Below are 15,582 nucleotides of genomic sequence, written 5' to 3' on the forward strand. Positions count from 1 at the left end.
CGTATACTGTATATGTTCCACTTCTCTCTATATAAGGGAAGTGAAGTGACATGAAGGCCAAGTATGATAATGCTCAGAATTTGTCCTCTGCATTTAACCCATCCAAGTTAGTGCACACACATTAGAGTAGTGAACACACACTACAAACTGTGGACACACACACACACACAGAGCAGTGGGCAGTCATTCACTGCGGCACCCGGGAAGCAATTGGCGGTTATGTGCCTTGCTTAAGGGCACCTCAGTAGTTTCCTGCCAGTATTGAGAATTGAACCCGTGACCTTCGGGTTACAAGTCTGACTCTCTTACCATTAGGCCACAACTTTGTTACACATATACATTTATACATACACATATAATATATATTATACACACACACATACGCAGTCTTACTGTATATGCTTTCAGAAAAGAAAAAAGGGGAGCATGTGAGGCAGAATGTGATAGGCAGAATAGACAAGGAATAGCTTGAGATCAGAGTGACTTGGGAGAATAAGAAAATACAAAAGAAAAGAGAGAGGAAGGTAAAATGATGAATGTGTCTCTTATTTGGGACAAGGTGTCCGTAACTTTCAGGTACTCCAGAAAACACTCTCACTCTGTTCTGGGTCACATTGTCTCCTGGGGACGTGGAAGCAGGGCAACGTTACCCCTCCCTTTTTCTTCATATCCCTCACACACAGTCTCAATCTGTAATACACTCTTTAATTACTGAGTTGAAGATACTTAATCACAGAATCGCATCTCTAAAATTCACTCTCTGTGGACTCAATCTGCCTATCATTGGAAATAAAACTTAGAAACACAGAGGGGTCTTAATAAAAGTTATAGAGCTAAACATAAACTCTTGGTTCCTCCTCTGAATTAGAATGATTTGCATTGTAAAAAAAAAAAAAAAAAAAACTACACAAAAACATTTGAATAGGACAGAACTGAACTGAATGAAATTAACCATTTAGGAAATCATACATGCATGACTACCATATTGTTAACAGTTTGATTTCAGCATTGGTCAACCCAATAGAGGTTATAGGTATTATATGCATAACCGCATGAAGGAAGCAAATTTTCATACGCAAAAAGAGGAAAAGAAGAAAACACTGAAGTTGAGGCACTAGTGGGGTTTGATAACTCAGTGTGAACACAATGCACTACACTCAAATAATGTTTATTCAAATTATAAAATAACAGTTAATTCATCTGACAAACTACTTATACATTCCTCATAAATATACATTAAGCCCTCATATTGAAGATGACAAAACATGACATTCCAAGTGAACAGAATGGCAAATTGGACAAAAGGTAAGTAAATTAAACATTGCATCCTCATCAAGTGCAACAAGAATTCCAGCTCTGTTGCTTGCTAGATACTAACTATCGGTCCAAAATTACTCCCACTGGTTGTCTGTAGATGCCATTGTCCAAAAGACTGATTGAACATAAGATGCTCAAATTCACACCAGTTCCCATCTATAGAAATTGTCCTAATATATTTGAGTGATCTGGGATATTACATAATATATTTCATTGTATAATGAAACTGTTGGTTAAGTTAAGCAACATATCACTAGTTCTCATCTAGATATTCTCATCTAGATGACAGCTGGAAGTGCCATTTATAGTGTGTCCACAGCTCAACGAGGTCTTTGGAAGAAGCATTTGGCATAAAATAAACGTCTGAGTGTGAGCATTTTGTTCCCTTGGCATTCCAAAAATACATGTGTTGCGTCACGTTAGCGTAGGGATGGTTGATTGCGCTCCCAGTCACACTGGGTAGTGATTTTTGAGCATGACGTGCAAATGCATTGCTCTTGAATGATCAATAACAGATTTAATTGCTGATATGAGAAGACGACACAACGAGGACGACTGATGCTACAGAACTGTAGCTTCTTCCATGGCGTTGACCCACCTAGAACAGAACAGAATTTTTCACATTATATAATAGTAGAACTTAACATATGTTAAGTATGTATGTATGTTTTACAAAGAAGTCTCTTATGCTAAACAAGGCTGCATTCATTTGATCAAAAATACAGTAAAAACATTAATACTGTGAAATATTATTACAATTTAAAAGTACTGTTTTCTATTTTAATATATATTTTTAAATGTTTTTTATTCCTGTGATGGCGAAGCTGAATTTTCAGCATCATTACTCCAGTCTTCAGTCACATGATCCTTCAGAAATCATTATATTGTGCTGATTTGCTGCTCAAAAAACATTTCTTATTATTATCAATGTTGAAAACAGTTGTGCTGCCTAATATTTTTTGTGGAAACCGTGATATATATATTTTTGAAATAGAATTCTTCAGTAACAATATAAATATCTTTACTGTCACTTTTGTTCAATTTAATGCTGAAGAAAATTATTCATTTCCTTAAAAAAATCCTACTGACTCCAAACATTTTAAATGGTAGTACACATATAAACATTATTCATTTTTATATATCATATACATTTTTATATAAATGTACTGTGAATGTAAAGTTTATGTGTTTTAACCTCAGCGCAGTGTTACTGTCCTGGGCTCTGAAAGTATAGAAGAGAGTGCTATTGTGGTACAGCTGAAACATGCTGCTTTCCCCTTCAACCTCCGGCCTCACAGAGAAACCCAGCAGGGGAAGGGTCTCACATGCCACCCTCTCCTTATATATGAGAAAAAGACACAAGGGAGAGATTAGAAACTGCATGTTGCAAGTTAATGTGTGCAAAAACGTGACTGTGTGCAGTACCTCAGGCTGTGGATATGTGTAGAGAACTTTATCTTTTAGGAGGAACCACAGGCTTCTCCAACTTCTCTTGCTGTTCTTGCACCTCTGCAGCGTTCCACTCATCATGCCCTCAGACCCTGTCACCTTGGCAACAACACATGATAATATATTAATGTTTCATAGTTCACCCCAAATTTAAAGGAAAATAAACAAAAAATAAAGAAAATTTCATTTAAAAATGTTTAAAAAAAAAATATTATATATTATTTAAATTAAATGTATTCATAGATCTCATTACAAAACTGATTTTCATGCATTACACAAGAGTTTTAACAGTGTTATTGCAGTATTATTTACAATACAGCTAAGATGTATAGTTAATTCTATTTCAGCCTCATATCAATTATTAAAAAATGTTTTACAAGTTTTAGTTTGTCAACCATAATAACCCTGTTCCCAAACTGTGAATCCCTGGAGGTTTGTGAGGGCACTCCGGGGGGTTCGTGATTTGGTAAAAAGCTAATAATTAAATCGTAAAAATTTAAAATAGCATTATTTTAAAATAAAAATAACCAAACACTTCTTTGTCTATATATATATATATATATATATATATACACACACACAAATAAGTGTTTGGTTGTTTTTTTTTAAAATGATGACATTTAAAAAATTCATTTTTACGATATTTTATACGTTTTAATTTTATGATATATACTGTATATATATATATATATATATATATATATATATATATATATATATATGTATATATATATATATATATATATATATATGTATATATATGTATATATATATATATATATATATATAAAATATATATATACACACACGAGTTGCATAAACATAATAAGAATAGGGATGGGGGGTTTAATTGCTATAAAAAATAATGCAATGGCAAAAATCTTAATAGTCTTAAATAATATTGAATTTTCTTTATGTTGTATATATATATTTGCCCTTTTGATTTTTGGGTGAATTTAAAGGGTATATTTAATTATGAGAGTCATCTTCAAGAGCTGCAAGGCAAAGGGTCATAAGTGCAAATTTTAATAGCACTTATACTCCTTGGGCTCCAAACTCAAGACACACTGCATTAAATATGTTCTTAGCAGACACTTTCTTACTAAAGTGACTTACTACATGACAAATGACAACTAAGAGCATCATAACCATGCCAATTATACAGTAGATGTGAAAAATGTCTTGTAATCAAACAATTGAGATTTATTACGTTAGATCAGTGTGAAATATGATCTACTGAGAGTGCAAACAAATATTTAGGTATTTTTTCGATATAGATATGAATCCAGAGGTTATGAGATACCTGGTTGAAAGATAAATGGCCTCTGCGGCTCTTCCACAGACTTGAAGGATGAATGTTTTGGAAGACAGCAGAGAGCGGTCGACTGGAGCTCTCCGTTATTGCGGCGACATCTTTCAAACAGATGCACACACATATGAGAGTCAAGCATAACTAGGTTTAATTGATAAAACTTTTTGAAATTAAATCAAAGATATTGCGGTTGTACCATTCTTACGCAGTTCAGTGTAACAATAATCACACACTTTGGCACGTCTGTTCTTCATGTATTTGAGGGGGAATTTGTTCCTGCAACAATCTCTGCAAACAACCTACAAGATAAGATAGGAAAACCAGAATTAACAGAGCTTGTAAGTGGTACTCTATGTAAGTATGGGTAACACTTTATTCCAATGGTCCACTTTAGACATTCTACTAACTATAAGTAGCATTGCAACAACATATCAACTAACTCTCATTAGAGTATTAGTAGACTTTCTGCTTAATATCTGCTGACACTTTATTTTGATGCTCCCCCAACAAACATTCTACTAACTATAAGTAACTTTGCAACTACATGTCAACATATTCTACTTACCTGAACCCTAACCTAACAGTCTACTACAGTCTACTAATACTCAAATGAGAGTTGATTGACATGTAGATGCAAAGTAACTTAGAATGTCTAAAGTGGACCATCGAAATAAAGTTCAACCTAAGTATCTCTGTATGCATTTGTACCTTGCCACAGGCATGGCAGTGATGTCGTCTGTTTGTGAGGCTGAAATGTGTGGGACAGTTCATGCAAACGGTCACCTGGGAAACAGACAACAGGGGAGGAGCGTTCTCACCGAGACACATCTCTGGACCCTCCACTAACTAAAACACAAGACAAATTGAAAACAGGAAACAAAATGTCAACTCTTTCAGGTGTCACGTTGACATTTTTTCATACTGTCTATAAAGCTTCCTCACCTCAAAACAGTCCACTACGTCTCCTGATGCTGGGCCAAGATCCACCAATGTCCGATTCAGTGTAACAAACCAACTGTCCCGTTCGATGCAGGAGCTGCACACGGGAACACATGCATCAGTCATGCTGAACACATACACATGCATGCTTTGGTGAGTGAGTGAGTGTATTTCACTTGCCTGGCAGACAAAGTGATGCTTATATCTTTCACTTCTATCTTCAGTGCACTCTGAGCGTTCTCTATAGGTGGCTTGCTGACCTGAAAGACAAGAGTGAGAAAGGTTTAATAATTATAATTCACTCCCTGTCTGTGGTTCAGATCATTTATGGAGCTCAAAAGTAAGAAAAATAAATAGGAAATTAAGATTATATAAGAGGAAAGGCCAAAATGAGAGAAGGAAAATATAAGGAAAATATAAACACAAATAAACAAATAAAATATATATAGGAACTTTTTTAAACGTATAAGAAAAGCAAACTATAATATGATGAAGAAAACGATCTGCCATGTTTTATGCATTTTAATTTAAATTTATTCTCTTATTTTTTTATGCATTTTTTCCTCATTCTTTTAGTTCTGTATTTTCATCTTGTTTTCTTTTAAGCATTTTTTATTATTAATCTTTTAGACCTTTAATTATTATAATATTATAATTGTGGTGATGAGACAATGACAAACAGATGTGATGATTAATGAGTGTCCATGACAACTAACGATTGGCGGGAAACTAGGAACAATGGAAAAATAGGAAACAGGTGACTGACGAATGCAAAGTAAAAGTCCATGAAAGCGAAACTAAACACACAGATCGTGACAATACTATTATATAATAAAAAATATTCATAGTGCTATAAGGTACTATTTAAATAATGCTTTACATACATACTTATAATCAGTGTTATTTTGGTACTATTTATATGCTATTGTAGTATTTATTAATATTTTGAATAAGCTTTTATTTTTCACTTTTTTTTATTTATTTAATTGTGAGTTAAGTTTTAGTAATTTTGTCATTTTATTAGTTTTTAAAACTATTTCTATTTAGCTTTAATTTGTTTATATTTCAATTTGTTTTATTTTAGTAATTGTATTAATCTTATTTTGTTTCAGTTAGTTGCCATGGCAACATTTTCAAAATTTTCATTGTCAATTTTCAAGTTTTAATCTAGCAAGTTTAATTTTTTATTTTCATATAATATTTATATTTCATTTTATTTCAGCTCCATTTCAATTTATGAAAATTATTTCTAACAGTTTTAGTTAAAAATAACAACACTGCTTATAATTAGCATCTTGGGCACTAAAAATGCTGCATTAGTGTTATGCCTATGAAAAAAAAAAAAAAAAAAAGATTTCCAAGAACCATCATGCAAGAATAAACAGTAGAAGTTTCCATAATTGTGAACATTCATACCTCCATCCCTGCCAATGGTAATCTGTTGATGAGTCTGAATTTGCCATCTTGCTGAGGATATGTGTAAAGCATTACGTCATTCATCTGAAAAGGTAAAATGTTAAGGCTTAGAAATATAACTTACACAACATACATGTAACATACAAGCACAAATAATTACTTGATCATTTTGTTATTTGCATACCACAACAGTTAATATGAGTTGGTCGCAGTAACAAATTTTCACCACAAGACAGCACTATGATGTCGGTTTTGGTCAGTGACTACACAGGCAGTGTGTTTGTATTAAGGCAGCTGATTTCAGGCCAGCTTCCAAGGTATGATAACATAATAATCTAGAACAAATTCAAACGTGCATTCAAGTTGTGATATAACAAAGCGAATAATCACTGACTAGAATACTTACTGTATTCCTCTGTGAAATAGAACCATTATTCATTAATTACTCAGTCTGATGCCATTTTTATTCTTTCCAACAAATACCAAATCATGTGCACAGGACTGTTGGTTATAATAGGCAGTAAAGAAAATAACTATACTGCTAAACACAACCAAATTTCATCTTTGCAGACAGGATGTTGTGCAAACATTGGACTCAGATGTGCCGTCTTACCATCAGATTCTATCTGATAAGGCAGCATATTTTGTCTTCTGAAATGTTAATCAATGGTGCATAAGAAACTACGATATGCCACAGACTGTCTCCTACATCAAGTAATAAAACATGAGGGATATTCAAGTTCATCACTCTGGGGGCCACATGCCCGTCTCATGGCACAACTGTCCGTCTGGTTTAAAAGCCTCGAGTATTTCTGACAGCCCATCTCACGTCCATCCTGTCACCCTATGTTCTGTTATCTAAACAGATCGCTCTGTCCCCGTTCCCACAGACTTATTCTGGGGTGAGAGCAGCATGGCAAAAACAATAGCACATTTAGACATAAACACACACAGAACAACATCCTGCCAGGAAACTCTAAAAACAAGTAAAATAGCTCACAAATACAAAGGAGAGACACTAGAGACTATGCAGAGAGAAAGCAACCATGTGTCTTATGTGCTCAACACTCACAATCTCATCTCAGCAAACAAAAGTGATATATAAAACCAAATGACAGAGAAGATTTTCAGTTGTAGTTGCAAAAATATTTGAATCATTGATAATCAAGTTGCAAAAATATTGTGGGTAAATCAAATCGCATACCAAGAAAAGGTGACGTGGCTGCTTGCACTTTCTGCTGACCTTCATCAGGGTGCCCTCTTTCACAAACACCTATGGCAAAGATACAGATAGACAACCTTACTCACCATTACTGAATAATTGTTTTTTTGAAACAATTTCATAAACCAACTAAATTTGATAGGATAAGAGGTATAAGGTGTTATGTGATCAGTAAGCCATTGAATTTCTCACTCTCCCAGGCTGTAGGAGATCTGTCAAACCCAGAACGCTGTGTTCAATGTGGACCAAACGCAGGAGATCTGCCTGACAGAGAGAAAAAAACATGGTAAATTCCCTTACATGTCACAGTGGCGTCATATACACATACAGACTTGGTTCCACGTATATTTATATAACCTTATCTATACTCTCTGCAAGCACATAGGCCAACACACACATACTCACTCCATTTTTAAGGCTGTCATTGGCATGATAAGCTACATCTGAGACCACAACCAAAGCACCTAAGGGGCAAGAGAGTAATAGGTAGAGATTTAATATTTTAATACATTGGCATTTTCAAACTATGCAAATATTGTATATCATTTTATTATATTAATAGATATTAACAGAACACACATACACACACACACACACATGGGTTTCCATGTTTTATGGGGACTTTCCATTGACATAATGATACTGTACAAACTGTATATTCTATCCCTACCCCTAAACCTACCCATCACAGAAAACTGCACTTTTACATTTTCATAAAAACATCATTCTGTATGATGTATAAGCTGTTTTCCTCATGGGGACCAAAAAAAAAAAAAGAAAAAAAGAAAAGTGAGACAATTTTTATATATACCATACACATATCACACACACATATATTTATGTTAGATGTGATTACTGTGATTAGTGCTGGAGATGCCATATACAACATTTATTGTAAATAGAATTGGATATATATTGCATTTATTTTAATTACCTTTTAAACTGCATATGCAATAATTACACAATCAATATAAATTTTTTTAAAATAAATGTATATTAAGCATAGTACGTCACACTGCAGTACATAACAGTACACCTCCCTTACCAACAGATACTCTCTTTTAGCAGCACCTCATAAATAAATGATCATCATATATAAATAATGCAGAAAGGCTTGTTTAAGAAGATTAATGAAAATGCACGATGGGGGTCAAAGGTCATTTGTCTTTTGTGAAACTATCTTGAAGATCTGAGATTTGCGGTTGCTTAAGTAAATCAATTATACACACTGAGAGACAAGACCAAAGGTTTCCATTGTGATTTCAGACATGCCAAGATAAGAATCAAACATCAATTTCTTAAAATTGATGAAAACTAAATTAGGGAACAAAATGGCTTCCTGAGTAATTTGAGTAATGCATTTTACCTTGTGTATTTTCAAACTCTCTGCAGTCTGGTGAGAGGTTATTCAGGTAGTCTGTTTTAAAGCAATAAGAAACGTTAAAGAATCACACAAAATCATAAATTAGTAGTTAAAACATTAGGGATGTTTATCACAGAAACAAACATATTTAGACGTCACCTGTTAGCAACATACGGTACTGTAGGATGCGCACAATGACCTGCAGGAACTGCTTTTTCAGGGTCACTGCATCTAGTAGCTGAGATATAAAACACACGCTATGAAATATGCAAATACATGCCATCCGAGTAAGCACAATAAATAAACATTCACAGGTAACCATACAGTACAAAACACACCGTACAGTTTTAACAGCTGCATTAAACAATTGTGGCTGGTTGATGGATATGCCTAATAATAAGCATAGATTTGATTCTGTTAGTGTTGTCAATCAATGAAAAAAAAAAAATCCTTACTGTGCTTTGTATGTGTTCCAGATAATTCAATTTTTCATCATAATGACTGATGTAAGAAGAGAAAATGGAAAACTCTGTCTTCTTTGCCAGGATGATTTCAGCAATACCTTGATTCTGATCCCTGATGAATGGAGTGAAATAGGAAACAGATGAAATGATGACAGATGGACATAATTTGGGGATGATAAACAGTTATAGGTACCATCTGCACATGCTTTGGCGTCTTACCATTCTTTTAAGCGGGTCTCCAGTAAAGTGTGGATATTTTTGTGGAGAGTACAAATATCAGGTACCTCTGTCCACACTGTCATCAGCCTCTCATCGGCTTCAACTGACTATTGTGTGAAAGTGAGAAAAAATAAAAGGAAGGGCATTTCGGTATTTTGAAGATGCACTCTATCACTACTTTTCAGATTTTTCATAATCACATTAACATATTTCCACCGGAAAACCACAGGCAAACGTCATTAATGAATATATGAATTACTCACCTCACAGAGAAGTTGTAAAGTCTTAACATGCCTTGAATTAAGAAAAAAGAGGCATGTTGATAATAATATTGTATTTTTATGCAATTGTTTTTCAATGATGAAAATAATTTGGACCGCTCTACTCGTACACTTGAGATGTTGTTTTCATTCACTTACTGGGCCTCACTATCCAGAAGCTCTTTGGCACAATAGAAAGCCCTGGAGCAGTTGACAGTCTGAAAAAAAAAAAGACAGCTTAGTTACAATAAATTGAAACAAATGCATGCAAGACACATAGAAACACTCATAATAAGCTCACCAGTTTGTCAGATGCCTTTGTCTTTTTCTCTTGTGAACTAGTTACACCAACAGACACACCTACTGTTCCATCTGGCCTCACATTAGGAGAACAGAAAGTGTAGAGGCTAAATAACAGAAAAGGTAAAATCATGACACATGAGTCAAAAAGTGTTTAAAAAAATGTAAAGTTTTTTTTTTATGGACAATAAATTTTACTGACAAAAACATCATAATCATAGATCAGATGCTTGTCTAAAAAATGGTCTTTTACTTATCTGGAACTGCAAGACTTTGAGTTCTTAAAATTATAATTTTAATAATAAATTGTAATATGTACAAACTAAGGGATTTATTCATTCACATAATGTAAAAAAACAAGAATGTACAGTAGGTTTTTGTGGACACTGTCAGCATTGTCTTTATGACTGTAAAAATGAAGATGTATGATCCGATGTCATGCTAAAGGTCTTAAATGAACAAATGATTGTCACTTGATGTCATAATTCTTAGATAAGGTAAATAATCCTAAAATATAACCAAAGATTTGCTTAATTATTGTGTTTTGTACCGTCTTTTTTATGCATCTTTTGTGTTAGCTTTTGTAATATAATCGGTTCAGTTAAATACATACAGATTAAGGGGGTTGCACATCTCATAAATTTAGAAAATAAATAGGACTGTATCATTAGATTACCAAAATTGTACCTATCTGTCTCTTGCTCAGATGACTGACTTTTGCCCTGGAAGCCTGGCAGACTGCTCATATCCACATAGCCATCAGTATCATTGGTTGAAGTTTGATTTCGTTGACTCTGAATGACTGGTTTCAGGAGGCGAATCTGCACATTCTCATAGTGAGAAGCAGCGTTTTGAACGTTCTCGTATTCTGACGAGTCGGTATTGGGAGATGAAAAAGATCGAGGTTTGGAAAGGGAAAGAGGCTCAAAGAGGGAGCCTGGCTCAATAGAAATGCTGCTAGAAGTCAAATCATTATTAAGAGTGAAGTTTAGTCCTTGTTTTTGTCTATTCTTTTGGAAGCGATAGGAAGAAGGTGACACAGGTGGTGTGCAATCTGGAGTGTTCTGCAACTCCAGGCTGCCAATGTCATGCCTGATTAAATCCAAGCGTTTGCATGACACTTGTGGACTTGACTCAGACGAGGACCTGGAGGAGATTGAGCTATTATCCATCACACTTTTCCGATCTGATTTCCTAAGGAATCGTAGCGGCAGAAGGTATCGTTTAAACCCGAAATCAGGCTTCTTGCAAGAAGCAGAGATTTCGTTCGGGAGGGACGGAGAGCTTTTTCTGATTGGTCGCTTTGTGATGGATGCAAGTTCAAAAGGGGGTGGAATATCCACTCTTGTAACTTTAGCTAAGTTTGAGGAGAGGGTTCCTTGTGAAAGACACCCTAATGAACCAGTCAATGCAGGCCTGCTATCTTCAAGGAAACACTGATCTGTATAGAAGGAGCGTGGGTGTAGCAAAAGTCGCCCATTTCCTGGTGCAGGGCTAGTTATTAGGTCAACTCTCTTACTGGGGGTTTCCACCGATATAGAGCGAGTCATAAAGTACTTCCTGTTCTGAAGGAAGCCTTTGGCTTGGACTTTTGGCTCTGTCTCTTCATACACATGATCTACTGTGAGTTCTTTTCCTTCAGATATACTCAAGTGGTCACTTGCAACTCCTTTTTCTTCTCCAATGCTCTCTTCATCTTGATTAAGTTGTACATTTTGGCCTTGGGTTTCAGGTTGCTGTTGAACAAGCGAGAGGGCGCTGATGACATCAAAATTTAATGAGGCAGACATGGCTTCATCGTGATCAGCCACATATTTGCTACAATAGTTGTGATTTGCATCTGGTACATCATCATCTGAGATAGCCTCAGAGCCTGAAACAATAAATGGCTGAGAAGAAGAAAGAAAATTTGATAAAGAAGTCTGATCGAACTCAAGGACATTTACATCTCCACTGTTTGATGAGGGACAGTCTGGAGATACAAAAGCAGCTGAGAGATCCTGAGAAGCACTTTTGACTGACAAATAATTGTTTCCTTTTTTCTCCATTTTCTCTTTTTCCACCTGCATTTCATCATCCTCTTCCTCAATGGAAGTTGAAGACAGATCAGAGCTGTTCAATCCATCCTCAATGGTAAGCATCATAATATCTCCATTGACGTTGTCCTCTGTCTCTGTCATTTCAAGAGGCTCTGATTGTTCAAAGAGATCACACTCAGAAAGTCCATCTTTGTCTGCTAACGCCTCGCCTGCATCACAAATATCAGGGAACATCCCATCTATGTCTTCTTCAAGTGAAAACATTATGCCTGGGATTATACCATCTGGGCAAAATTCTTCAATGAAAGTTCTACTGGTGCATATGTTGTCATACAATATTCTGTCTCTGTGTGTTATGCATCCATAAACTTTATTAGAAGCCATATAAACATCACTAGAACTTCCATGTGATGTTGATACACCATTTTTAGTCAGTCCCCATGCTATCTTCCCTATGTCCTCTACTTGTATCTGCTCTGCTTCTACATTATCGCCCACCTCTCTTTTACTGGATGAATCAGAGAGAAGGTCCATTGACTCTTCCTCATCCTCTGACTTAAATGTCTCACTTTCTTCTAAACCTTCCACCAAATCTAAATCTATTCCCTGTGCTAACTCATCGCCGCATCCTAACTCATCCCCCTGTTCCAGAATAACATCCGGTTTTGCCTCATCTGTTTGTACTGTCTTTTCCGTACAATTTTTTTTCTCTGTCTTCCTCTCTTGTGACCCCTCCTGTTTCAGTACTATTTTTCTATGCATTTCCATCATACGCCCTCTTGAATTCGGAGGACTTTGGTGTGGATGTTTGTTGGTGTGGAGTTGAAAGTGCATATGGAAGTTTGAACTGAGATGATGCTGGAGATATTTTCTAGGTTTGGATGCAATTTTTGGTTTGGGTTCTTGATTATCACAGTTCTCTTCAGGAATAGGTGGTTGACATTGCATCTCGAAGAGAGGCTCAGCCTGGAAGTGTCCTCTGGGGTCCAGGGGGTGCTCTTGCAACTCTAAAACACAATGTGTAGTAATAAGTAAATATTAATATTTACTAAAAAATTGCTGGAAAGTACCACTGTAAACATTGTAACAATTCAGGGCAGTTCTTTCTGCTTTATGCATTAAGATTTTCTAGCTGGACACAAAATATAGAATAATAAGATGTAGAGTAAAAAAAAAAAAAAAAATAGAAATAGAAATTCAGAAATTCACATTTCTATATCAAATTGTATGATATACACACAATTATCTTGACATATTACAAGGTGTTAATTTGTATATTATATTTTGCATACACCTTTTATCATGCATTCAGGTTTTTTTTATTTATGTTTTAAGTATAACTTTTAAAAAAATTATTTTTACCCTTGTCACGGACCCAATCTTTTAATGTAAACTATAAAAATCCATCATAAAAATGAATTTATTATGATCTACACAAAAAGTAAAATTAACCATTTAATTTTCGCTACAAGTTCCACTTTCAAACACAGTTATAATGGAAATTTTATTACGTATAGCCTAATTACTTCTATTGGGCCAAAATTGCCCATAGTTTAGGAAACATTCTCATAATAAGATAAATATTAATATGTTATGCTCAAAACAGTGCTGGCATTTTGGATTAGCAAATCGTATTTCACACGTGCTCTACTTGAGCATTTACAAATAATTAAATATCTAACCAGTCAGATCAACTGTAACTCCAAACAGGATAATACAATGAGACACATTTCTTGAGAAAATAATAATAATAAAAAAAGATCGAAAGGTGAGCTACTCTAAACTTGATACTATTTCACATAATTTCAGACATTTCCAACACATATTCCTCGTTTCCTAAATTACCATACTACTTGGTTTTTGTTACAGAATCGTGTTAAAAACTCACCTGCGGTCATTGACGAACATCATCTAGCATCTGAGACACGGCAATAATGGGTCAAATCCATTAGATAAAGATGAAATCGTAATCCTAAAGAGAATTTACACGGGATTATAACACGAGATTATACCTCAACTACTGCCTTCTCTTCGTTTTGCGCTATAGCAGTGCAGGACAGCAGGAGCTCAGCACGAGCGCGCGTGCACACACACTCACTCACGGACGAGACTTCGCCTTGACTTCCTGAGGAAAGGGCGTCAAGACAAAATAGAAAACAGGAGTTTTTAAATAAGGAAAATTATATATATATTTAATATGCATACATATAGAGTTTGTAGAAATTTGACCACCTTGTTCAGGAGCACAAAGATCTGAGGAAGGAAAAAATATTTGTTTCTATATCTCACAACATATAATGAATATAAAACATAAATACTTCAAATAAATATTATATAGAGAAAATGTGCTTTGGTCAAAGTTAACTGAGGGCAACATATGGCCTTCAGAGGTTTACATTGCAGGAAAAACCTCTCTTATCCTGCATAACCTTAACATACTCAAGAGCAGGCAATATGTGGAGTATATGATGAGCATATTACCACTTTTGGGGATTTTCTATGAATTTTAACCTATAGCCATTTTGTCCATAGCAAGCATCATGTTTTCCTCATGATAAAAAAAAAAAAAAAAAAACCTGCACAGGATTATAGATTAGAATCTCTCCTCATGTAAATCTCTTATACAAATGATACGATCAGTCACAGGTTAAATCCAAATAGTTCAAATGTCGGTTTATTCAGATGTCTCTTTGTAACTGCAAAAATGGCTAAGTAAAGTAAAGCTAGCACCGAAAAAATTTCTAGAATCATCAGTTTGTAGCTGTTAGCTTCAGCTGCAACATCTGAAGTGGCCAATGAGTTGATAGGAGTAAAACTGGCAGCTGTTATTTTTACATGTATGATTAATAGTAGGAAGTCTTTTCTATAGGCTTAAATAAGGCCATGACCTTTTTCCAACATCTCTACAGAAATATGCTTCCTTCCTCAAACTTCTTTAGCCTGAGTTCAGTCTGGGATAGTGTGAGCATTCAATTCTCCAGGTCAGGAGAAGAGTACAATTGAAGAGGTTTTCAAAAAACTACTTTAAACCAAGGACTTGTACCTAACTTTACTTATTTACTGTAATGTAATTTGAGTACACAATTTATTCAGGTGTCCTTTCTGTTAATTTTTTTTATTTATTATTATTATTATTTTTAAGTTTGTGTATTTAGATGGGAATATAATGAGTTTGTGGATTAGACTTCCTGTTTTAATCTTTATTCCAGGATGAAATGTTTTACCCATCAGTTGTTCCAGATTGTTGGGACACCATGACAACAAAAGTGTCACAAACTTGGG

General features: G+C 34.9%; 1 protein-coding gene across 1 annotated transcript; it reads right to left on the minus strand.

Moving 5' to 3' along the window:
* Window positions 1–1,152: 1,152 nt before the first annotated feature.
* fgd5b (FYVE, RhoGEF and PH domain containing 5b) lies at window positions 1,153–14,414 on the minus strand. The gene is made up of 21 exons (XM_084128408.1): window positions 14,189–14,414; window positions 10,949–13,307; window positions 10,263–10,368; window positions 10,121–10,179; window positions 9,965–9,995; window positions 9,702–9,808; window positions 9,474–9,594; window positions 9,178–9,256; window positions 9,022–9,072; window positions 8,061–8,119; window positions 7,848–7,919; window positions 7,638–7,706; window positions 6,434–6,517; window positions 5,198–5,277; window positions 5,021–5,114; window positions 4,787–4,924; window positions 4,275–4,377; window positions 4,070–4,179; window positions 2,743–2,865; window positions 2,513–2,655; window positions 1,153–1,915 (listed from the first exon to the last, which is right to left on the minus strand). The coding sequence occupies exons 1-21, from the start codon at window positions 14,196–14,198 to the stop codon at window positions 1,879–1,881; spliced, it is 4,035 nt and encodes a 1,344-aa protein (XP_083984534.1). The 5' UTR covers window positions 14,199–14,414; the 3' UTR covers window positions 1,153–1,878.
* Window positions 14,415–15,582: the final 1,168 nt, after the last annotated feature.

This window comes from Abramis brama (genome assembly GCF_963993115.1).
Source record: "Abramis brama genome assembly, chromosome: 11".
Taxonomy (NCBI): domain Eukaryota; kingdom Metazoa; phylum Chordata; class Actinopteri; order Cypriniformes; family Leuciscidae; genus Abramis; species Abramis brama.